Raw genomic sequence first — 25,446 nt, forward strand, 5'->3', positions numbered from 1 at the left:
TGTTTTTATTTTATGGTTTGTGTTTCATGTTTTTTTAGTAGTATTTATTTTGTTTTTTCATGTTTTTTCTTATGGTTTTATTTTCTTTTTTGTCTTTTAATGTGTTCCATTGTTTTTTATTTAGTTGTTCTATAGATTTTTGGTCATTTTATATTTTTATTTTATTGATTTAATTTCCTGGTGCATTCGTTTCAGAGTTATGTTTTTATTTTCATTGTTTTCCTGCCTATAAGGACGCGAGACCAATTCCAGCAACATTTTACAGGTCTGAAGTTCACCTAAAGAGTATCTGATTTTTCCTTACAAGTTTCCAGTATGTTATAAAAGAATCCCCATTGTTACTATCATACCCCTCCTGAATGAGAGCCTTAACGTGTATTTAGTGGATGGATGGTGGGTATTAGTGGTGAAATGGTGATGTGTGAAGGTGATTGGCACATAGGTGGACTTTTGGGCCCCAGAAAACGGAATGTCGTATGCCCAGAGTCAGAACCACACAGGAAGAAGAAGAACGATGAAGAAAAACGAGAAGAAGAAGCAGAAGAAGAAGAAGAAGAAGAAGAAGAAGAAGAAGAAGGAAAGACAGAAGAAAGATGAAGAAAAAGAAGACTAGCCTCATAAATGGCACTAAGACACTATCATCAATGGATCTCGCTTTTGTCTTGCTGTAACCTCCCCGCTGCCTGGCCATGCAGCCCACCGGCCGTGGTCAGTGTGCCTGCTGCTTCTCTAATGGTCCCCGTCAATGCCTCCCTCGTATACCCTGCCTTTACTCTGTCCGATATTCAGATTTTGATCTTCGCACACACGTTCAGATTCACCCCCTCTCTCTCTCTCTCTCTCTCTCTCTCTCTCTCTCTCTCTCTCTCTCTCTCTTTCTAATATTACGTAGTTTTCACGTATCCCTCTATCTTCTTATCCATTTTTAAAGTAGTTATTTGAAGCACGCAGGTCAACAAAAATCATTATTTTTTTTCATTATTGTTTATTAGGATTTTTAGTGCATTAAAAATCATCGCTTAATCGTATAGTGGGTGGATGAAAATATTGCGTGTCATTTTGTTGCAGTTTGTTTTTCATTTGGTTTGAACTAAAAAAAAAAAAAAACAGTATGACAGTTAATGGTCACTCCATCCTATGGCTTTACATTTCGATCTCCATGATACTTTGTTTTATTTTTAATCACTACAATTTTAATGTAAATTATGGTTTTAAATTTCATGAAGTCTGGCAGCAAAGCTAATGCTGGTTTGTGCCAACGGTATAGGAAATGAGAGTTTTAACACTGTATGTTGTATTAATTTAATAAATCAGCTGCCATAATATTATAAATGCATAGTATGAGCCTGGCCTCTTAGGCTCGTGCCTGGGACTCCTCGAGCTCCTGCTGGCCCTTGCGATACTTGGCAAGGTTAATGGCAGCGATCTCCTCAGCCTCCTCGATCTGCTTCTTGTAGGTCTTGATCTTCTGCTGCAGCTTGTCCACCAGGTCCTGCATCCTCTCGTGGTTCTTCTTGTCTTCGTCAGCCTGGAAGGTCAGCTCCTTGATGCGCCTCTCGCACTTCCTCAGGTTCTTCTGGGCGTCGGAGTGGCGGCGGGCTTCGTCATCCATCTGGGTTTCAAGCTCACGCGCACGGGTTTCCAGCTTTCCGATGGCCCTCTTGCCAGTCTTGTTCACGTAGGCCTCGCTCTCCTCAAGTTTCACCTGAAGCTCCTTGACAGAAGCTTCCAGACTCTTGCGCATCTTCTCCTGGGTCTGGGAATTTTCCTGTTCGCCGCGGAGCTCGTCAGCCAGGCGGGCAGCATCCACCATGGCCTTCTTTGCCTTGTCCTCGGAGTTGCGAGATTCATTCATCATCTCGTCAAGGTCGGACTGTCGAGAGGAAATAAGAGTGTTATATGCAAGATCCAGCTGGGAAAGAGAGCTGAGGATGGGATCAAATGGTGAATAATGGGACCCCTTGAAATCTGATATTTACAAAATTCATGCATCATCTCGTCAAGTCGGCCTGTTGAGAGAAAGTATGAATGTTATACGCCAAATCGAGCTGGGGAAGGAGATGATGATGGTGCTAAATGGTGGAAGGTGGAGTATCTCAAATCTGATGGTTGGAGATGTTAATGTGTTGCTTGGTAATAGTGACTGGAGCTTTGTAGATTGGTGGAACGTGTTATGAAAATTTGTGGATGGAGTTGTTCTGAAGGTAAATATAGATAATAGTAAGATGGTGATGTTTGAGAGAGAAATTGACGCAGTGTGACGTGTCGGTAAATGGAGAGAGAGTTGAGCTGGTGAAAGAGTCAATGTGTAGAAGCAGAAAAGTGAGGTGAATGTACAAAGGAAGAGGAGATTAGAGTGACTGAGGGAAGGAAGGTGGAAGGTGCTATGAAGGCTTGGAGATGAAGGAGTGGTATGAGACTGAAGGAAATTTTTTAACGCCAACATACGGGTGTGAGTATTTGGTATGGTGCGGGGTAAGAACGGTGGAAATAGGACCTCTGAGGAATGTATATGGAATGCGTTGCCTGTACAGAGTAAGAAGCTGCGTGCAATAAAGAAGACGTTGTGTAAAGAGGCCAGTTGACCATTAGGCAGAAGAGAGTGTGGTTTGATGGTATGTTCACAAGGAAAGAATGAGTGAAAGTGAGAAGGGGTATGTGAGTGAGACTGAAGGTGGAAAGGGGCGGGGGCAGTATTCTCGTTGCTTAAGGAGACTCCCTAGCACCTCTCCCTTTGCTACTTATTCTTAGAGATGCCAGGTTAATATAATTTTGTTCGTTAATAATGCAGAGTGTGCCAGTATTTGAAGGAAAACAGAGGAGGACAGTAAGGTGTAATAAGCAAAATAAATCACTTTTGAAAAGATGTTAGGGAGCTTCCTTACCCGACAAGGATACGAACCCAAGGCGAAGGCGGATGGCTATAGTAAATGAATGTGGGAAACAGAGATATGAAAATTGAGGGTGACTGAGGAAACTGACAGGATCAGGTTAATTAGATGGGGTGTACTGAGAAACACCTGACAGGGTTTTGGCAATTGTTTTTAAAGTGATTGTAAATGGACGGACTCACTCTCACAGACGTATGTAATGCGCTTCTAAACAAACAAACAAAAAGTAGATATGCTGATGGTTTGGCCTGTGTGATGTAGCCAGGATGTGAGGTGGCATGACTGGTGTGTGGATGACTGCGTGGTTCATTTTACAGTGGATGTTTTTGATAGTTATCCCGCTTTTTTATTTCTTCTCACCCTTTTCCTGGATCCTATTTAAATTATTCCTTCATAGGTAAAAATAGGAAAGGGGATGATGATGATGATGATGATGGTGATGATGATGATGATGATGATGATGATGATAATGATCATACCTATTTCAATTCATCCAAAGGTAAGAAATAGGAAAGGGGATGATGATAGTGATGATGATGATGATGATGATGATGATGATGATGATGATACTGACGTACAGAATTTTCTTACCCGTAATGCTTGCAGTTCGCCTTCTAACTTCCTCTTGAGCAAAGTGAGAGTACCGTACTGGGCATTAATACCGCTCAGTTGTTCATGAGCTTCGGAGAGGCTAGACTCAGCCTGGCGACGTCCTCGGTCTGACTGCTCAAGGAGGGTGCGAGATTCCTCCAGCTCTCCATTGATTGCGTTGGCACGGCGGTCAGCGGCAGCGTACTGGTCACGGTAGTCAGACGCCAGCCGCTGCTCCTCCTCCATCTTCACCTGCAGGTCCTTGAAGTCGGTCTGCAGCCTCCTGAAGCTCTTCTGCAGATCTGTGTAGTTCTTGTTGGAGTGATCAAGAGCAAGCTCCAGCTCGGTGATGTCAGACTCAAGCTTCTTTTTCAAGCGCATGGCCTCTGCTTTAGCCCTGGCTTCGGCCTCCAGGGTGGTCTGCAGGGAGTCAAGAGCATGCTGGTAGCTCTTCCTGTTGGTGCAGAGTTAAGACGATTGTTAATGACCATGTCATTTGGCATGTATGCAGTGACTTAAAGTGCCATGCTTTGAAATACAAACATTATATAATAGGTAACATGGTAAGAAAAAAAGCGAAGCTAGTGGTAAATTTTACTTTACTTACCGTGTGTTGTCGAACTCCTCTTCCTTCTCCTGGATGCGCCTGTCGATCTCCTGCCTGACCTGGCTCAGCTCCAGCTGGCCACGGAGCACCTTGTTCTCCTCCTGCTCAAGAGCGGACTCGGCCTCCTCCAGAGCTGCCTGCAGCTCCTCCTTTTCCACTTCAAGACGCTTGAATGTCTTCTCAACTTCGTGTATGGATCGGCCTCCTTCGGTAATCTGATCCATGAGATCTTTGATTTCATCACTGAGGTTCTTGTTCTCACGGCGGCATGAGTCCACCTGCTGGATGGTCTCATCGTACATGGCCTTGTTGCGGAACAGTTCCGTGGAGTAGTTGCGACATTCTTTCTGTGATGAATCCAGATCAGCAGCAAGCTCATCCACCTTTACCTTCCACTCAGCAATAACCTTGTCAAAGTTCCTCTGTCTTTTCTCAGCAGCACTGGCCTGGTTCTGTGCACGATCTGCAGCAATCTGTGCATTTTCGAGATCTGTTGCAAGTTTTTGCCTTGTCTTTTCCAGATTGAAGTTCTTCACATTAAGCTGCTCAATCTGAGACTCGGCTTCATCCAGGCGGGCAGCAATTTTGAGGCGGGCGGCTTCCAACTCCTCTGCACGAGCCACTCCTTCGGTCTCGTACTTGGATCGCCACATCTGGGTCTCAGCGTTGGCTTTGGACAGAAGGCGTTGCACGTCTGCCTTGGCCTCAGCCTCTGCTTCCACTTGCTCGCGAAGACCATCGATGTCATGCTCGAGGTTGCGGTACTTGCCAAGCAGTGAGACTCTCTCCTGTGGGAATTTAACCATCAATGCATGTGTTGGCAGAAAACCTTGGGCATTCTTCTAGGTGGCTTAGAAGGATTCATAACACATCTTCCTTAACAACTTACCGTGTGTATTTTACCTTAGCAGTTCCTTACATGCAGTTTGTGTCGCTTTGATATTGATATACTTGGCATCATACATTCAGGATAATATTAAGATGTAATGGGCAGAATAAGTCGATTAGGAAGAGGTTTTACGAGGTATCCAAAGCCACTTAGAAAACCACCCTATGTGTCAAATCAAATTACCGGCAGTGAATATGCATCATGCATTTTAGTATATGCTTTGAATTTCTTCGTACTTCAGTATTCTACAAGTATGAAGTAAATTTCACTATTTTGATATACAGACTTGCCCATAAATAAAGTTCCTCATGTACTCTGCTAGCAACTTCTCTTGTGCTTCAGAGACGGCTCGGTCAACGTTATCAGAGTCTAACCAGCGTTGTTTACCCATTTCCCACTCTGTCTCATTCAGACCCACATCAGCAGACTAAGCCGTCCCCACAACACCAAAGATACCGCCTGGTGAGTTTGTAGTGGAGTGTACAGACCACCCTGCACATTAAACTTACCCTGCTCTCCTCATCAGCGAGTTTCTTGTTGTCCTCGAGCTGGTTGGCAAGAGTAATCCTGATCTTGGTTAGCTGGTTGATCTGGTTCTCAGCTTCCTCGAGTTGGCGGAGGAGGTCAGCATTTTCCGTGGCCAGTTTCTTCTTGTGCACGTCGAAGTCGTTCAGGGTCCTGTTGGCTTCGTCCAGTTTGGCGCTCACTTCTGCCAGCTGGTTCTGATGGAGCTTGATGGCCTTCTCAGCATTGGCCTGTGTGGGAGAATGTGCAAGACCGGATCAGAATCTCTTTGGTTTCATAATAAGACGCAGAGTCGGAAACTATATCCTTTTTACTGTAACTTGGCCTAAAATTGCCATCTGTCTTGAATCCTGACTTGTAACGATAGATTAAGACAAGAGTATTATGATATACCCTTGTTACTTCAACTTGGCCTAAAATTGCAGAGTCTCCGTCTTGAATACTGAGTTGTAACTTGAAACTGACGCTAAATATGATGCTGGCCAGTAAAAGTGTTATGGAAAGCATGTGGAGCAGTAACGTTGTCTTTTTGTATCACGGACCTTCGTGATTTAAGCTGCAGGTGGAAGAAAAAGTGGGTAAGTTAGAGTAGAAACGGTGTAGTCATGAAGAAGTGCTATGGAAAAGATGTAGAGTCATTGCGGTGCCTTTTTCTTCCACTGAGCTACGGGAGAAAAGCTTCAACTAACGAAAATCTGTGCCATGTTAGGGTAAAATGGGTATAGTAACCTTGTTTTTATCTTAGCTGAAAAAGAAATATATATTATGCCCCTGCTTTTCATGTGTACATTCGAAATCAATAATCGGTATCCATAACTGACAAAGGCAAAAGCAGGTGAGAATGAGGACAGTTCATAGGGAAGTTTCACACTTTTCACGTTAACTTAGTCCAAATTTTTGTCCTTTTGCTGCGTATTTGCCGTAGCTCCATGGCAGAAAACGACAAAACTATGGCTGTACCCTTTTTCACAGCTCTTTTCTGTGACCAACATAATTTTCTAGTGTTGATGTATTGACAGAACTCAGCATTCAAGGTGGAGAGATGTCAGTTTTGGGCCAAGTTAAAGGAGAATAGTGGAATGTGATGTAAGCGAAGGGCCAAAAGGTTTTGTCTGCTGGGGTGTTGTCGGTTATTGCTGTTGTCTGTACCTGTGTTCACAGTTAAATAGTATGGAACACTGATGATCTGTGTTACCTTTTCGCGAGCGACGCCGTCAAGAGCAGCCCTGGCCTCCTCAGCTCTGTGCTTCAACATGTCTTTCTCCTTCTCGGTTCTGCAGAGAAATATTCGTTCTGTATCTTAAAGCTCCTGACTGTGCTTATTATAGCCTATTTCATACTTCTGCTGAGAGGAATAATGGGTATGCGATAATAATTAAGAATAAACATATATCAAACTTAGCTAAAGATGTCCACTGTCGTATAACAACTTACTTGGCCTTCATTCTGTTGAGCTGATCGATCTGCTCAGACATCTCCGTCACGGCATCGGTGTGCTTCTTGCGTAGGAGGTTGAGAGCGCCCTCGTGATGGATGTTAGTCTCCTCCAGGTCGCGGCGCAGCTTGGTCAGTTCGGCATCACGCTTCTTGTTCAGCTCGATCTGGGCGTTGGTGGCGCCGCCGGCCTCCTCCAGACGGTCACTCACTTCATCCAACTCGCGGGCCAGGCGAGACTTCGACTTCTCGGCCTTGGAACGGGCCTGACGCTCGTGCTCAACCTCGGCTTCCAGCTCCTCGATGCGGGATTGCTGCTCACGGATCTGCCTCTGGATCTTGGAGACCTGGTTCTGCTCCTCGTCAACTTTGGCGACAATAGAAGCGAACTCCTTGTCCTTGCGCTGGATGGTGGTCTCGAGTTCCTTCTGGTGGCGCTCGAGATCAGCAATCGTCTCCTGAGTCAGCTTCAGGTCCCCCTCGATCTTCCTCTTGTTCTTCTCAACCTCCCCGCGGACTTTCTTCTCCCGTTCCACGGAGTCCTCGAGCTCTTCCAGGGTCTGCTGCAGCTTGGACTTGACGTTATTGTAGTGCTTGAATTTTTCCTCGGTGTTCTGGAGTTCGTCACCGGTCTTTTGGCTGGCCTCCTGAAGCTGCTTCTTTTCCCTGTTCAACCTGGCAATAAGTTCCTCCTGGTGGGCGATCTCCTCCGTCAGGGTGTGGATCTGGTGGTCCTTGGTGGCCTTTTCCTGTTCGATCTTCTGCAGGGTCAGTTCCATGTCTTCCAGGTCGCGCCTGGAGCCACTCACATTCTGCTCAAACTTCTTCTTATCCTGGAACAGCGAACTACGGGCTTCCTCCTCCTTGTGCAGCTTCAAAGTCACGTCCTGCACAGCCAAGGAGAAATACTGTCAGTAACTCACGTAATGCCACTCAGGGATGAGTGAGGCTTGTCACTCTCATCTTAAATGTCAGCACCAACTTGCCTAGCCCCGGGCTTCTACGCTCCTCATGGGGCAACGTAGGATTGGATGATGGATGGATGGAGGGAAAAACTGGTAGCAACACGTGTACTTTTACAGTGCAACTTTTGACATGAACAGCCGTTAAATATTTCCCAAGCATATCTGGGGTTCTGAATAAATGAAGCGAGTTCCTCATTCTTGTTCTGTATATATATATATATATATATATATATCCATCATCCAATCCTACGTTGCCCCATGCGGAGCGTAGGAGCCTGGGCTAGGTAAGTCGGTCCCAATATTTAAGATGAGAGTGACCAGCCTCACTCATCCCTGAGTGGCATTACGTGAGCAATAAATCACAACCACCCCTTGGAAATAAGCCTTCACCGGCTCAGTCAGATTGGAGCGCCCTAATTACCCACTAAACCACCAGGCGCCAAAATCTGATTATATGGTTACCACCGAGCGTAGTAAATGGCTTCCTGGTGTACAAAAAACCATTTGGCTTGTCACTCAGTGTAGAGTCACCCACAGGCAGAAGGTAAAGGGAAGAATGAACGAAAGAAAGACAGAAGAGGGAGTGTAAAGTCACCCGTAGGTAGAAGGACGAGGAAAGAATGAAGAAAGACAGAAGAGGATGGAAGGAAAGAAGGATGGAAGAGAGGAATGGGCAGACACCCGAGAGCAGCAGTACATCAAGTGAGTGGATGGTGAGCGCCCCCACTCACCACCATATATATATATATATATATATATATATATATATATATATATATATATATATATATATTCTTTTATTATAAAGACACGCTCCCTGTATGTAAAGCTTTATGTATCGCACACTTACATTGAGCTGAGCTTCAAGGTCGGCCCTCTGACTGGTAAGTTTGGCCTGCTGGTCCAAGTACTCGGACATGTTGCCTTTGTTCGACTCAATGTCTTTAAGGAGGTTGTTTTTCTCCTCTTGCAAGGCGGCATTGGCGGTCTCCAGCTCCTGACGCACCTTCAGCTCGCCTTCCAGTAGTTCGACGGCCTTGTCGGCTCTCTCCTTCAACTTGCGGATCTCGTCCTCAATGCGTGGCTGGTTGATGAGAGGCTTGACCCTCTGCCACAGGTTGAACCAAGACCAATTCTTGAGGGTCATGAACTTCCTCAAGTTGCGCTGCACCACCACCAGGGACGCGCGCTGCTCCTGCAGCCTCACGTATTCTTTACGACTAGTGTAACCGCGGATCCATGACTGCATCCAGGTTATGATTTTACTCAGGCGTTCGTCGCGCTTTTCCTCCATCGTGCCCAACACTCCGGCGCGGAAGAACACCTGCAAGGAAAAAGTTCATGGCATCAGCAGTGTACCATATTTGCCGTATTTGCTAAACCAGCCATAATTAGAATCTCTTTTCACTCGTACAAAGGCTCTTTGACTCTTGCATGGTAGGGACAACTCTGCTATTCCATTTTTGATGACTCCAGACGATTTTCTGCAGCTGAGCGTGAGTCAGGGGAGTCTGAGAGTGTTGTTAGTGTCACCATAAACTGGCATATTTACTGTATTTGCAAATAAGCTATAATGCTTATCTGCTTTCACTACCACAAGGTCCCGTTAAAGACACTGGTATTGTCTTTTGAAGTATGCCATAATAGTATGTAAGTAGTGTAACCGAGTATTTTGCAGTATAAACAACGTATACTCTTTTCACTTTAACTTGGCCCAAAATTACCATCTTTCCGACTTGAGTGCTGAGCAGTAGCAAAGCATTAGCACTAGAATATGCTGCTAGTCACGAAGAAATTATATGGAAAGACAGTAGAGCCTTGGTATTGCCTTATTCTGCTACAGAGCTACCGAAAATAAACTACAAAACGGACTACAATTTCCACCAAGTAAAACGTGGATAGGCGATAGGGGATGGTCCACAAATAGCTCCCCACTAGTAACTCATCTGACGGTTTCTGAAGTGTTGTAGTAATAGCTCAGTCTGCTGGTGTGGGCGTGGGTGTGGCAGTCGTATTAGGATATAAGATAAATGATTCAGGGTGGACACTGATAACGCTGACAGGGCCTTCCCCACAACACACTTAAATTTCTGCCCAGTGGAGTGGACGAGCAGCGTTATATGTGGACCACCCTGTCTAACCCTGCTGACAGACCCACCTTCGTGTTGCCCAGACGGTAGCTTTCCTTGTCCAGCCCAGATTTGTCGAAGCAGGCCGTTGCAGCTTGCTTGTTATCCGATAAAGACTCCATCTCCTTGGGGGCCAAAATCTTGTACCTGGAAGCGAGAAGACACATTGGCCAGATATTACGTGAGTGCCGTAGTAATAGTCTTTTTTTTTTTTTTTTTTCATTGGGTCACTCTCTGCTTGAATGTTATTTTGTTATAGGATATTTTGTTATTTAGTTAATTTGTTCAGCTGGGATAAATTCTTACGTTCAGAGGCTTCAGTATCTCGAGTAAAAAATTTCTCTTGTACCTGTATATCTAGAAGTGTTACCTGGGGCGACACTTGACGGTATTGTTTGGTACAGAAGAATCTTTCAGGTCAAAATGGTAGAATATGTGACGCTAGCTTGGTTAGGTATGCCATATTAACTACCTCTTAATTGGTGATTCCTTTGCTCTCTTACCTGTGCCTGAAATCCGGGTACTGCATCCTGTTGGGGAAGCCCTTGCGACAGATACGGATGCCCTCAAGCACACCATTGCAGGTCAGCTGATGCATGACCAACCCAGCGTCCACAACACCTGCAGGAGAATGAGAGGAAAGGGGATAATTATGAGGGGAAAGGGGAAAATTAAGTACAGTGAGGAACAAAACTTTACCTCCTGTTCCACTTCGTTTGCGTCACACGGAGGGCATGTCCGTCACTTTCTCCAAACAGTAAAGACGGAAAAAGTAACAGACAGTGCTGTTTTATCCCGTTAAAGCGTAGGGGCCCAAGACTAGGCTACCGTTTTCCAGCATATTTAAGGACTGAATACGAGACTACTTCCCCTGATATATTACACGTGATCAAAAAGCCTCCACTCTCTTTTTGGGGAATCGAACCTATGCCTGACCGTCACTAATACTGCAGCCCTCAGACCACTAGACCACAAGGCGCCAGAAGGAATTATAGTGTTGTAAAATCTAACCTATATTTTGTTCTCTGCTTGAGTGGCGGATTGAGGGGGGGGTGGCTAGGGAGTATGGACTCCCCTTTTTCATTAGATGCATTTTTCCCTCAGCAAAAACACATAATTATGAAAGAAAAACAGTAAAATCCCATGAATTCAAACCGACTGATGAACGCTGTACTTTTTGGTTGTAAAATAGCTTAGAATAATGTCCGGGAGTTTTTATTTTAATACTAGAAATTGTAAAACCGTGAGAGTTGCACATAGGAACAAATATCGTTAAAAAGACTTGAATCCCTCTTCCGACAATGCTGAATCCTCCTTTTTGTGTTTATACTTTTCTCGGTGTATCTCACAGAGAATCTTGTTCATTTATACAGTATTCATTTTTTTTTTATTGGCTACTTGTACAGGAATTTATTAACATATTTAGGATAAAATACAGATCTCAGTGGTGTAGGGAGCATCTTTTTCGACAATAGGGAGCTACGTAAAGTTATGAAAGGAACTCAGGAACACAGAAATTAAAGTTACCTGGCGATTTGGTCTCGTTGGGCACAATGCAGCGGATGAAGTGAGGGTGGGTCGCGTTCAGGGTCTTCATCAGGTTGTTCAGCTGATCCTGAAGGGGGAGAGAGGGGTGATGGGGAGATTAGAGAGGGGTGATGGGGAGGTTACTTTCATGTCAGTGTTATTTTGAACGTTTGGGTCGCCTATTACTTCTGACACCTGTGTATTTATATTTTTATTTGCTCCGTCAGCTTATCTGTCTGTCTGTCCATCTGTTCATCTGTTTCCTTATCTATCTGTCTATCTGTTTCTCAATCTGTCTCTTATTCTATGTATCTTTATCAATCTGCAAGCCTACCTATCTGTCTATCTACCTATCTGTCTGTCTGTCTGTCTGTCTTTAATTTTTCGTCATCACCCATTTATTACCCCACCAGGAGCGTAAGGACCCAGGCTTGACCACTCAGTCCACACCAGTCGCTCGTCCCTGAGTCACATTAGCTGAGCAATAAATGGCAACCATTCCTTGAAATTAAACCCTATATGTACCTCCAGCGTTTTCTCAGACACCATATTCTATCGGCATTTTAAAAGGCAAAATTAAACCAAAAATATATCATGCATTAAATTTTGTGAAGAGTATACGATGTGGTAAATGAGTCTCTTAAGGAGGTTTGCCTAGCACCTCTTCCTTAGCGATTTATTTTTTGGATTTGACCGGTTGGTAATATTTTATACGTTACTTATGAGGAGTATGGTGATATGAGAAGGATTTAAATAACATGTGATAACCAAGATAAATCGCTCAGGAGGAGATGTTAGGCAGCTTTCTTCACCGACGAGAATACGGGACAAATAATGGTATGAGAATGATGTAGATAACACAGAGAAAGATATCAAGGTGTAATAAGCGAACTAAATCGCTTAGGAAGAGGTGTAAGGGATACGGGTCAAAGTTCTTACCCTATAGGCTGATGAGACTGTCTTAAAGGCACCCGACTTAGCACCACGGCCTCCTGTAAAAAAAAAAAAAAAAAAAAAAAAAGAGAGAGAGAGAGAGAGAGAGAGAGAGAGAGTTTATCTTGACTCTTCAGTGCGATGACGTCTTTTCTGTTCTTGCTGTTACTGGACCATTTATTTTAGGTCAGGGGGAGAGCTCTCGAACTGAAGGGGTTATATGTAGCGTTATCTTTCTGTGTGTGTGTGTGTGTGTGTGTGTGTGTGTGTGTGTGTGTAACCCCAACACTAGTAAGGTCCCTCCTAACCCAAGTAAGCAATCTAGAAACAGCAAGAATATACTAGAAAATACACCTCTCTATCCCTCATATATACAGCTGATATATACAGCATCGAGTGATATATAAAAAAAAAAACTGCGAGCATACCAGATCGAAACTCTAAAGCAATTGCAATGTTGAATATAACTGTGACTCAAGCATAACTATATATCACATCAGGAGCAACGTGCAATATTTCATTTATCTATACTTAGGGCGATCCTTGGCCTTCAGTTTCGAGGGCGAGGTTTGGAGGATGACTCTGTGGAGGGAGATTATGAGTATTAGTAATTATGCTTACTGTATATACAATTCTTCTGTGTTTCATCTTTAAATCCAGTTATCTTTAATTATCTTTATAAATATTATGCTTATTTTATTACTCATTTACTGTGCCTCATCTCTAAATGCAGTCGTCTTAAATTATCTTTTGTCAGTATAATGCTTTCTGTATATTCAGGTCAGGTGCGGGTAAGGGGATGGGTCTGTTATGATGTGGCAGGGGTAAACCAGTTCTGCTGTCGGGCCCTGCTGCGGATGTCACTGATTGCATTGCGCAATTGACCCTTGTGCGGTGTGGTGCGGTGAGGATCTGTCTGTTCTCCCCTTTGGGGCTAAGATGTGAATGAATGTGTTTGAATGGATGAGTAAATGGAGAGTGTCGTCCTGTCTCGGCTACCTCCCTTTCCTTGGGGGAAGCAGCCTAGGTATATAGATAGATAGATAGTATATAATTCTTCTACTGTGCATCATTTCTGTATGCAATTATCTTAACCAATTATCTGCACAAATATTATGCTTACTGTATATATTTCCTCCACTGGGCTTCATCTATACAGTATATTCAGTTAGTCTTGTTTTTCTGAGAGTGGCATAGTGATTACCGTAACTGAAACGCTTCCTCTATGCTCTGTACTCTTTCCACTCTAACTTGGCCTAAAATTGCCGACTCTGTATTCTGAATGCTGAGCTGTAGCAAGAGAGTAAAACTAGAACGTCGCGCTAGTCACGAGGAAGTGCTGTGGAAAGGATGTAGTGCTATAGTATTATTCTAGCAGTGAGCTGTGGAAAATAAGTTGCAGAAGGATAAAAGTCTCCCACAAGTTAGGGTGGGTGAACTAAAGAAAATGATGCGAGTCACGAAGAAGTGCTATGAAAAAATTGTAGAGCTGTATTATTGTTTTATTTGGGGACTGGACTACGGGATATGAAGCTGAAATAGGACGAAAATCTGGTCAAGTTAAGGTGACCGAACCATAGCTACTTACCACCCTTTTTGGTGTCGGCTGGTCCGGACTGGCCAGGGTGGTCAGCGAAGATGGTGACGATGAGCTCATTACTGGCCTTCTTGAGCAGGTCCACCAGGGTATCGTTGAGGGGGTCCTTGTTCTTCTCCAGCCACCCCGACAGGTTGTAGTTCACGGTGCCGGCGTAATGCACGATGGCGAAGTGGGAATCGGCCTGGCCTGGCTTGGCGGGCTTGGGCTTGATGAAGACGGCGGACTTGCCCAGGTGGTTGGTGTTCAACTTCTCCAAGAAAGACTTGTCCGTGGCCTTGGGGAACATGGACTCCTCCTCCAGGATGGAAAGGATACCCATTTTCTGTCGAAGTTATGAGTCTTATGGTAAAAATCGGTGGCGCTGCTATGACGGAGATACTCGCACCGATATTCTGAACATAGACAACTACTACTAGTACATATTGAACCTACCTATTGTGTCTGTGGGGTTATTCAAGATATAAGGAATAGTCGGTCTGAAATAATTTTTATAAAGTGGTGTGGAATTTCATGTGGTGGCAGTTTTGAGGACTCTGTTCTCCTCACAAACCTTGAATACTAAGCAAGGAAAATTCGACAGGTTCAGATTGTGACGTTCGTAAACTCGTCGACAAACGTGTATCGTGAGTTTCGTAAAACACTGTAATTGTAACTAACCAGACATGATCTCCCTCTCCTTGATAATGGCGAGGGAGGGCTGACTGTTTGTGTATAATGAAATTCTCTGAGCTAAATAAAATAACTGAGGATGGCTTTCACTACACAGCCACGATCGCAGTGCACGCCTACCTGTTGATTCACCACGGGTTTCTTTGACATTGATATAGATCTAAATACGTGTTTAAGTACCTTCTCGAAGAGTTCAATGCAGGCCTGCAGGTCCATACCGAAGTCCACGAACACCCAGTCAATTCCCTCCCTCTTGTACTCCTCCTGCTCCAGCACGAACATGTGGTGGTTGAAGAACTGCTGCAGCTTCTCGTTACAGAAGTTGATACAGATCTGCTCGAACCCGTTGAACTGAAAAGGGATAACATTAGCTTTATTCATCAGTGGTTAGTGAGACATAGCCGGCGGTACATATCCTAACCTTCTGTTTTTGATAATCGGCAATGAGAAGACGTCGAGAAATATATCGGAAATTCGGTTCAGTTGGCAAAGATCAGTTCAGTTGCTGTCACTGCTGATCTCCTAACCAAAATTACTTTACCCTGAATAATTTAGCATATGATTGTACAGAATATTGTGGCTGTAGATTCTTCAACGGAAAATAATGTTACTGAGTCCACGAGTATATTCTTTCTGGCCATCTTTAAGTGAAAAAAAAAAAAAAGGTACTGATGATGATGATGATGATGATGGTGATGTTACTCTGAAGAACATATCAAATTGCGACAGTCAAAGTGAGGTGGAAGGGGAGAGGGGGAGGGGGAGACCGAGGATGAGGTGGAGAGATGATGTGGAGAGATAAATGAATGAGGGCTGTGTGAGTTGGAGGGAGGACAGCTAAATGGTGGTGGACAGGGTGACAAGATTTATTTGTGGCCACCCCCTCCAGGATTAAGGAAAGTAGATAGATAGATAGACATAGGTAGGTAGGTAGTTTGATAGAAAGATGGACGGATAGGCAGGTATATAAAAGATGGTTAGACATACATATAAACAGATTAGACAGGCAGACAGACAGATAGATTGATAGACAGACAGATAGACAGATAGATAGATAGACAGACAGACAGACATAAATGGACAGACAGATGGACAAATAATACATAGACAGACATTAAGCAGCCAACGTACAGAAAGACAGACAGATCATCCACAGAAATAAGCTTTAACTCACGTCGAAAATCTCAAACCCGGCGATATCCAGCACACCAATGAACCAGGCACGCTTCAGTCCTGTCCCAAGCGTTTCATTACACTTGATCACCAGGAATTTGAACATCCTGTCGAAGAGCGCCTTGGCCATGGCACCCACGGAATAGTAGCACTGGTCTACGTTCATACCCTTGGCCACGAACTCAGCACCGACCTTGATCTTGGGCTTGGTGATGCAGCGGTACAGGTCATCGCCCTCCACACCCAGCAGCTGACCCACTCTACCGCCAACCTGTGCATGGGGAGAAACACGAATGCCAAATTAAACTTTCCCCGCCACCCAGGACACATGATTTACAGAGTTGCTGAATCAGTAGGCGCTAAAACGTTTGCAGAGACACAGAACGCCTGACATGACTGGAAAAATGCCCCCTCTTGGAGAAAATAAATAAAAAGGAATTAAAATGTTACCAGATACAGAGAACTCCAAAACAAACTAGAAAAATGCTAAAAAAAAAAAAGTATTCAGACAGAACTCCAGAAACTACTTAAAAAAAAAAAAGCTGAAAATGTCAAATCAGAAGGTGCTAAAATGTTGCTAGGTACAGAGAACTCCAAAGCTAACCAGAAAAATGTAAAAAAAAAGTGTTCAGTATCGATGTTGGGCAAAAACCTTTAAAATACAGCTAAAGATCGCCAAAATTCCGAGCTAGGAAGACATAAATTTTTCAAGATCCATTGCCGAAATTGCTGAGTGAATTGGCAACGCTGCAGAGAAAAATGTTGATGGAATTAGGACTAGTTTGATCACTTTCTCGCTAAACTGAAGAAGAAATTTTGATGGAACACGAATTTATTTATTTATTTATTTATTTATCTATCTATCTATCTCTCTATCTATCTATCTGTCTGTCTGTCTGTCTACCTATCTATCTATGTATCTATCTATCTATTTTCCTATTTAAAGAGCAATATCAAGCTGGGTTTTATATCTTGAAAGCTGGTTGTGTTCTGTGAGTGAGATGTGTAAAGAGTAATACATTCTGGCATTGGTGAAGGATGGCGTGTGAATTGATGATTGGACTGAAATAAATAGACTAGACGTAGATAGATGTATAGACAGACAGATAGAATTTTAGATAGATGGATGGATGGACTGGAATGTAGACATAGTTTGATCAAGGTAGTTGGATAGATTGATGTGTGTGTGTGTGTGTGTGTGTGTGTGTGTGTGTGTGTGTGTGTGTGAGAGAGAGAGAGAGAGAGAGAGAGAGAGAGAGAGAGAGAGAGAGAGAGAGAGATCCATCACTTCGATCCATCCCCTCCTCTCATGTAGTCAACAGGCAATCAGGCAATCCTTCCTCCACCCACCTCAGTACCGTCGGGTTCGGCCTGCTCCTCGCGACCTCTCTGCTTGAACTTGAGCTCACCGAAGTGCATAATGGCGGCTGTTGTCTTGTACACCTCGTCCACGTCCCTCTTCGAGAAGCCTAAGATGTCGAACGCATCCTGTTGAGAGGGAGAGAAAGAGAGTGGGTCTTATTCTGAGTGGGTTCTTAACACCTCTTTCATAGCGGTTTATTTAGCGTATTACATGTGAAAGACCGACTAAGAGGGAGAGAGAGGATGGGTCTTATTCTGAGTGGCTTCGTAACACCTTATTCTCATGGATTTATTCAGCATTACACGTGAAAGACTTGTGTGAAAATATTTGGTATCTTACGTGACAGAACTGCATGTCCTCGCCGTCGTCAATGGAGGGGACGGTGACCTTACCCTGGGACACGTAGTGGTATTCGTAGATGTCGTCACTGAGGAGGCACATCGCTGCAGGGAAGAGTAGCCAAAGTCAGGGATGTGGGTTTGCTTAATATATCCACCGCCTCTCTTTCGTAGTGTCCTCAACTTACTAATTTTCCTAGGCTGAGGGGTACGTGGTATGTGCTGTTTGATTTGATGCGTCAGTGAGAGAAGTGACGGACGTGCCATAAGTGTGATGAAGAGACTGTGGATTATTAGGGAAATTATAATACTGTACATAAATTAGTGTAGACAGGGAGATAGACAGAAAGACAGACAGACAGAGAGATAAATCGATAAGTAGATGAATGGATAGATACTCTGATACTGATAGATAAAGAGACACATAGTTAGACAGAAGGACAGATAAATATATAAACCACGTCACATTCACCAAGTATTTCATTTTCTTTACCTCTCACTGCCCTCCGCTAACCCTCCTAAGCCAGCCAAATTCCCCATATACAGAAACCAGCCAAACGATACCTGTGCAGTGCTGTAAGTAAAGCCCACCTGATATGTCTCTCAGTTTTGGACTTCACACAACTTCAATCATCGAGGAAAAGACAGAGGGCTTCAGGGAGACTCTTCACCTCATAAAACATAGACCAGTGAACAGTAATCGTGCAGTAATCTAAAAGTCCAGATGATATTTTTCTCAGTTTGTTTTCTAAAAGTAACTTCACGTCATTGCCTCAAATTGAAGCACCAATATTCTACTTAATATTCTACTTAAAGTCCATCTGATATTCCTCTCAGTCTTGGACTCCACCAGATAACAAGGCCAGTGAACGGTACCGATTCAGGATTCTACTTGAAGTCCAGCCGAGTTTCCTCTCAGTTTTGGACTAAAAAAAAAGAAAAAGGAAAAAAGATAAAACGCATATCGTAACAGCATCGTCTTTTAAGTGTTTTGGTATCTCTGATGTATTTGGAAACCCCTTTGAAGACCACTTTTTCTTTAATACTTGAAACTATTGCAATACTGTCCAAATGCCTGTAGGATCAGAATACGTGTTACTGGGTTATGACGTGAAATATTTATCAGTGCATCTCAGAGTTTTTTTTTTCAATCCTTTTCTTAATTTGGCCTAAAAATACTGTCTCCCCATCTTGACTGCCAAACTGTACCAAGACATTAGCACTAGAATATGGTGTTGGTCACAGATAAGTGTTATGGGAAGGATATTGAGTTGCTTCGTTATCTTACTCTGCCACTGAGCTGTAACAGGAGATTGATTCCTAGATTATGGCGTCAGTTAAAAAAAAGAAAGTGTCATGGATAGGAGAGTCGATGTATTGTCTTATCCTGAAGCTGAAATAAGGCGAAATAAACTGGAAAAAAAAAATCCCAAATACAGAGAAATGTTGCAAAATATACATATAAAAAAAGTCCCCGTCAAGGGAAGGTGGACAAACTGAAATATTCATGACTCGGACTCAGTACTAATACTTACGCTTGATCTCTGCGATTTGGTCGGACATCATCTCGTAGAAGATGTGGTAGGAGCGCTCAAGCGGCTGCTGGGAGATGACACGAGCCTTCTCCAGCAGGTACACCTCGATGTCAGCACCGGACAGCTTGCCGTTGGGTTGGAAGTGGATGCGGATGAACTTACCCTGCGAGCGAGAGGGAGGATTTCAGTGGAAGACAGATATCAGTGGCAATATTAGGAGGATAAATCACCAAATGACAGATGCTTCGATTCACCGAGGTTACTCACGAAGCGGGAAGAGTTGTCGTTACGGACGGTCTTGGCGTTACCGAAGGCCTCAAGCACGGGGTTGGTCTGCACGATTTGGTCCTCCAGGTTCTGTAATGGAGAGGAGGAACCCGGTATTAGTACCATCAGTAAGCCAGTCACTGAAATTTTGCAAAGTGTCAATCCTTCCATACCCTATGACACGCAACCATCACATTTACAATCTAGGTCATTATTTCAGGTCTAGTCAGGAGCAGGGCAAAGAAATCCAGGTACTGTTGTTAAAGACTGAGGCGCCCATAGTACTCTAAGCTGAAGACCATCTGTGTCATCTGTAAAAACTGTGGTTCGTGGATGAATTTAAGAGCCTTTGATTCCTGTGATTTACAATGTTTTTAATGTTTTTTCTCAGTTTGCTCCTGAGATTAGGTTGCTCTCTCTCTCTCTCTCTCTCTCTCTCTTAATTATTGCTGATGAAGGACTATTTTTTTTTTTTTTTTTTAACTTTCGAAAGGGTCCTCGGTTGTGGAGGGGTTATGGAGGCTGAATATATATGATTTCAGAAAGTCTGCTCAAAACGGAATAAAATCATCAAAATAATGCGGTAAATTTAAAAAGTTGTCATTGTATTGAGAGAGTTGTTGATGATGATGATGATGTTGATGGTGATTGATGACGATGGTGGTAATGATAATGATGATAATAATAGCGATGATGATAATGATGATGATAATAATAATGACGACGATGAAGATGATGATGATGATGATGATGATGATGATGATGATGATGTTGATGATGATGGCGGTGACAATGATGACAGTGGTGATGATGACGATGACGATGGTGGTGATACTGATGATCATGATGACGATGGTGATAATGAGGATGATGACGATGACGATGTTAATAATAACGATAATGATGACAATAACTAATCTACTCACAGGCTTCTCCTTCTCTCCCTCCTTCTTCTTGGCGGTGGTGGCCCCGACGTTGGCGAAGTAAGAGAGTACCTTCTTGGTGTTCTCAGTCTTGCCTGCACCTGACTCACCGCTGGGGGGGCAAAGGAAAAAAAGGATTCGATTCATGGCGCGTGATTTTCTAACCTGAAGATCCCTAACTCCTTCCAGATCAGTAGGTGGCCAAGTGGTGAATTCTGCCTATCTGTCTATTGCCAGACGCCTTAATCCCGTAAGGGGTGGCCACAAACAAATCGCCTCCATGTCGCCCTGTCTCCCGCCATGTCACTGCCCTGCTCCAAGTTCACACCCCCCTCTCTCATATACCTCTCCACTCCATCCCTCCATCTCATCCTTGGCCTCCCCTCCCTCTCTCCTCCTCCACCTCACTCGCATACACTCTCCTCGTCAGTCTCTCACTCTGCATGGTGAATTACAAACAATAATTAATACTGTCTGTGTAAAGCCTCTTCCAAGACTGATAAAATGGTGTGAAGGTGGAAAGAATTAAACACACACACACACACACACACACACACACACACACACACACACACACACACACACACACACACGCACGCACGCACGCACGCACGCACGCACGCACGCACGCACGCACGCACGCACACACACACACACACACACACACACACACACACACACACACACACACACACACACACACACACACACCATCCTAATGAAGGCACTAAATGCAATAAGTACGATGCTTTCTTTTTTCCTTTACATTTTACTGTACCCACTCTACATAACAAGGCAAAAGAAAAAAAACTTACGTGATCAACATAGACTGGTTCTCGCTATCTGTAAGAGGAAGAGAATTTTTATTAGTCACATTTTACACATATCACATTTTTGAGGATAAAGGTTTAACCAATATTTCACCTTCTCTACATCTCACTTTTCCTCTGTTGCTTATATTCCAAAGATGAGAGAGGCTTTTTATGTCGCCTTCTTTTACACCTCCTCTACTTCACACTTTTCCTCTGGTAGCTATTATTCCTAAGCTGAGATGGGCTTGGTGTGTTTCTCTTTTCATAGATGATTCTCTTGTATAATGCATCGGGGAGGAAAGTGACGGACATGCCCTAAATGCCCTAAATGTAAAGCAGAAGTAGTGGAAAAATGGATGAACTCTTGTCACTAACTCTACACAGATACATTTTAAAAGGGTATATTCCATGATTATTTTCGTTGGATGTCTGTTTTGCAAGCTACATACTCCCTCCTTCAACATTTCAATATAGAGACTGTAAATTTTATCCCATATTGTTTACGGCACTATTCTTTTGTATTCTTGTAATGTGAAGTGATACTGAGGTGAGTTGTGTTCCAGCAGAATGCGAGGCAGGGGAGAAAATAGCTTTAGGATTTACTGAAAGAATCTCTACTTATCATCCACAATGCACACCGAGATGTCACCAAAGCACCCCTGCTATGCATTGTTCACTCTAACTTGGCCTAAAACTGTCTTCTCCCCATCTTAAAAATTGAGCTGTAACAAGAGATTAACACTAAACTATGATGCTGGTCATGAAGAAGTACTATAGACAGCATGTTGTGTGGTAGTATTGTCTTATTCTGCCACTGAACTACGTGAAATAAACTGCTAAAGGATGAAAATGTGGGCCAGGTTAAAATGGATGAACAATGATATCATCAAGTCAGTCCTGAGTGTCACCCCTCTCATGTAATTAAGTAATCTAAGGCAATGAAATTACTGCCAAAGAGGTGACATTTGAAGGTGTGTGAGACGGAGTATAATTGCTATGCCACAGAAAACAAGTAATCCAGTTTCTAGTTTATGCCAAGACTGTAATTCAAAAGAATGAAAACAGCGAAGTACTCACCCTGCAGCATGTTCATGTAAGCGCCGTCAGAGATGGCGAAGAGATGGGGCGGCACCTCATTACGCCTCTTGCCCTGGTAGATTTTCACGACGCGGTTGGTGTAGATGGGGTAGCGCTTGTAGGGGTTGACGACGATACAGAAGAGGCCGGAGTAGGTGTAGATCAGCCTGTTGACGTAGCGAGCCTTCAGGTTGTACAGGACAGAGGGATCATTCAGGTAGGTCAGGTTGGACATGTCCTCGCACTTTTCATATTTTGGAGGGTTGACTTGGTGGACCTGATCCTTCTTCCAGCTCTTGGTCTCGCCGGCAGCATACACGTTGACCAAGTCGCCCTTGGTGCCCTGGATCTCGCCTTCAACAAAGCCGTCCTTGGGGTCCGGGACCCAGCATGACTTCTTGGGGTCGTATGGCTTGGTGGCATCTTGCATTTTCATTTCCATGGAGATGAACAAGAATTCGGAGGGGTCGGGGTCGGGACCCGTGCTCTTCTTGACGTGGCCAGGCATGTTGGTGGTGGGTGCCTAAAGCTGTCTGAATCTCAGCAAGGTTTCCGGATTTCGTAGGTCCTGAAAAACGAAAGATGTGCTGTAACTGGAATTGCTGAAACTAATATTTGCATATAATGCTTCGAAAGATATGGCCATTTCACTTCAGTATACAAGAAGTACATAAACATAACAGTTTCATTCTGAAAGCTAATAAGAAGTGGTGGAAATTCACCGTTTATCTGTCTTCTCTACGAAAAATTATAAATGATTTTATGTTACAAGGCAGGAAGTACTTAAATTTCACATTGCAGCCTAATAGCAGTTAATGAGATAATGTGTCTTATATTGCAGTCACGTTCATCCATTTTGGGCATTACAGTGACTTCATAAAAGAACCCACAATACGGAGAGTGGTTCAGCGAAGACAAGCCCGTTGCTGGGGGCTGTAGGGCTGAAGAAAATTTTTGGCTTCGTATAAAAAAAAAAAAAAATACGTTCTCGGTATGTTCGGAATCGCAAAATTAAGGAAACAGGGATTGCTGTGTAGAATAATGGTGCAGGTTTTTTATCTGGCAGAAACTGACTAAATGTGTTTTCCTGTAGTCCACGTAAGGAAGCATAAACTTTACCTCGTTGGTTATAGTTGTTACACACATCGGTGGACAAACTCTCATTTAACCACTACGCAAACTACGGGTTCTCATTTGATCCCGGTGTAGCTGACAAACACACCTGCCACGGATGAGAGTGTCTGACGTGTATGATGCATTACCCAAATGACGGATACTTGTCAACTGTGAGACTCCAAATACTGGGTACTTAATGCTGCAAATCTGTTCATAATTTCCCTCATAGCGGAGATCAGTAGAAAATGTCCATCTATTTTTTGACTGCTGCATTAGAGAATGAAATTACGAAGACAGTCTGTACACACTGCGCGTTTATCAGTAACTTTCAGTCAAGAATCCGGTGGTTTTTAGATCCGTTTTCTCCTGACAACTACTCTGCATAGTGTTTGACGTATCACGCACGAAGGCTTAAGTGTCGTTTAGGTTGTACTCGTGTCATATGAAAGTGTAAAGCAAAACGTAACTTGAAGAGAGAAGCCTGTAATATGGTGGATGGAAAACTTATCTCTTCACTTCAGCGATGACCCAGGACAAGCTGTATATCAAAAACTATTTCAGTATTTGTAAATGAAGTTCTTTATGACTTAGGACACCTTTATCAAACAGTGTCATTATATGCTCTGGTTGACTTAATATTTACTGAAGAGTGATGCTTCGTAACATGCTTACATTCTTCTTCCTTATTTGCTGTTGTAGTAGTTTATGTATATTGAAGCGTGAGGACTACAGCACACTTAGGCCTGTAAGTATCAAACAGGGTCAGCATATGAAATTAAGCCATTATTTGCTATTAAAGTAGTTGATGTTAAATGTGAATACTGACGCCACACTTGGGCATATGTCATACTATCAGTCACTCTATTTCACTAAACTGTTACAACGATGACTTGTGACACGCTTAAGTCAGTTTCAGTAGCTGCTGTTGATGTATTTTGCCTAAGTATTTAACGTTCATTAAGTGGAAGGGGTGAATTACGACACGCTTATATCAGACTATGCCAGTATTCGTGGTGACTGCTCGCTTATGTCAAAGTATGAACGCATATTAAGCTATATCACTATCTTGTATTGGGTCAACTTTAAGTATGGTGAAGGGTGATGACTTCCAATGAGGTTATATCAGCTATATCAGGGTATGAATCTACGTCACTACAGCGATGATTTTCGAAGCATATTAAACTATAAGGGATATTTCTCTTTGATATACTGTTTAGTTGTTCATGTATTCAGAAGTGTGATGGCTTACGACACGCTTATATCTATCAAACTATGTCGGAATATCAAACAAAATAATCTCCTACAACAGTGACTTACGACACGCTTCACTGCACCACAACGAGCACACCACCGCTCGGAGCACCCACCGGAGCGCGTCTGAGGCAGCTTCTTGCCCTGGCCTGCCTGGTCGACTCAGGGGCGGGGCCAGCCTGTAAGATGAGCCCCAGACCAGAATAGACCCCCTTCTCAACTCACGCGCAGGCACAAAGGCATTTTTCCTTCTTGGCAAAGCAAAAGCATCGAAAGTACCAAACCCCCGACTGACCCAAATGCGGCGCCGTTTAATTCTATCCTTGTGGCATCCGCTGCTGCCTGCCAAAAAAGAACAAAAAAAGATTAAAAAAAAAAAGGATCCTCTCCTTTTGGGATGATCGCCACCTGCATAGAAGTAAAAAGATTCTTCACTTTCTTCCATCTTAACTCACACTTGGTCCCTCTTTCTTTCCCTTTCGTTAGACTATTTTCACCGGCAGGAACTGGGCCACTTCCTCAAATATGTCGTGCTTTCATGAACTTCGATGAAACTTGGTTATGAGGTAAAATTGAGTCTCCTTGGTTCCTAGTCAAATGGAGCCTCCAGTTTGGCTACAACTGTGCCGAATGGGGTTAGGGATCAATGTTAAGTTAGAACACATGGACTACAGTCAGATCGACCTTCTAGTCCAGCAGTCCACGCCCTCTAACAGCTGATCTTCATATCCACGTCCCCTCTCCCCCTCTGTTCATCTGATTGCCAATTCTTCAGGTGCCATATAAGCAGTTACTTATTTTATGAACTTAAAAGAATAAAATTGTACTCTT

At 43.5% G+C, this 25,446-nt stretch overlaps 1 protein-coding gene across 1 annotated transcript; it reads right to left on the reverse strand.

Annotated features, from left to right (window-relative positions):
• Nucleotides 1-1,273: 1,273 nt before the first annotated feature.
• On the reverse strand, nucleotides 1,274-24,753 carry LOC145394163 (myosin heavy chain, muscle-like). The gene is made up of 22 exons (XM_080268142.1): nucleotides 24,682-24,753; nucleotides 22,249-22,816; nucleotides 21,175-21,202; nucleotides 20,363-20,471; nucleotides 19,437-19,526; nucleotides 19,170-19,332; nucleotides 17,636-17,739; nucleotides 17,284-17,421; nucleotides 15,935-16,204; nucleotides 14,941-15,111; nucleotides 14,083-14,413; nucleotides 12,498-12,550; nucleotides 11,559-11,646; nucleotides 10,535-10,652; nucleotides 10,061-10,178; nucleotides 8,753-9,226; nucleotides 6,938-7,824; nucleotides 6,699-6,777; nucleotides 5,488-5,733; nucleotides 4,090-4,877; nucleotides 3,483-3,936; nucleotides 1,274-1,873 (listed from the first exon to the last, which is right to left on the reverse strand). The coding sequence occupies exons 2-22, from the start codon at nucleotides 22,754-22,756 to the stop codon at nucleotides 1,355-1,357; spliced, it is 5,736 nt and encodes a 1,911-aa protein (XP_080124268.1). The 5' UTR covers nucleotides 22,757-22,816; nucleotides 24,682-24,753; the 3' UTR covers nucleotides 1,274-1,354.
• Between the last annotated feature and the right edge of the window lie 693 nt (nucleotides 24,754-25,446).

This window comes from Coenobita brevimanus, chromosome 26 (assembly GCF_032717465.1).
Source record: "Coenobita brevimanus isolate Jiangsu-jjx chromosome 26, ASM3271746v2, whole genome shotgun sequence".
NCBI lineage: Eukaryota > Metazoa > Arthropoda > Malacostraca > Decapoda > Coenobitidae > Coenobita > Coenobita brevimanus.

Bases quoted from the DNA above. Each gene is read 5' to 3' on its own strand.
- LOC145394163 (XM_080268142.1), bottom strand. From the start codon at position 22,756: ATGCCTGGCCACGTCAAGAAGAGCACGGGTCCCGACCCCGACCCCTCC. The intron at 10,179-10,534 runs GTAAGAGAGCAA...TCTCGCTTCCAG, and splicing joins TACCCGGATTTCAGGCACAG to GTACAAGATTTTGGCCCCCA. The intron at 1,874-3,482 runs GTAAGAAAATTC...TCCTCTCGACAG, and splicing joins GCGAACTGCAAGCATTACGG to TCCGACCTTGACGAGATGAT.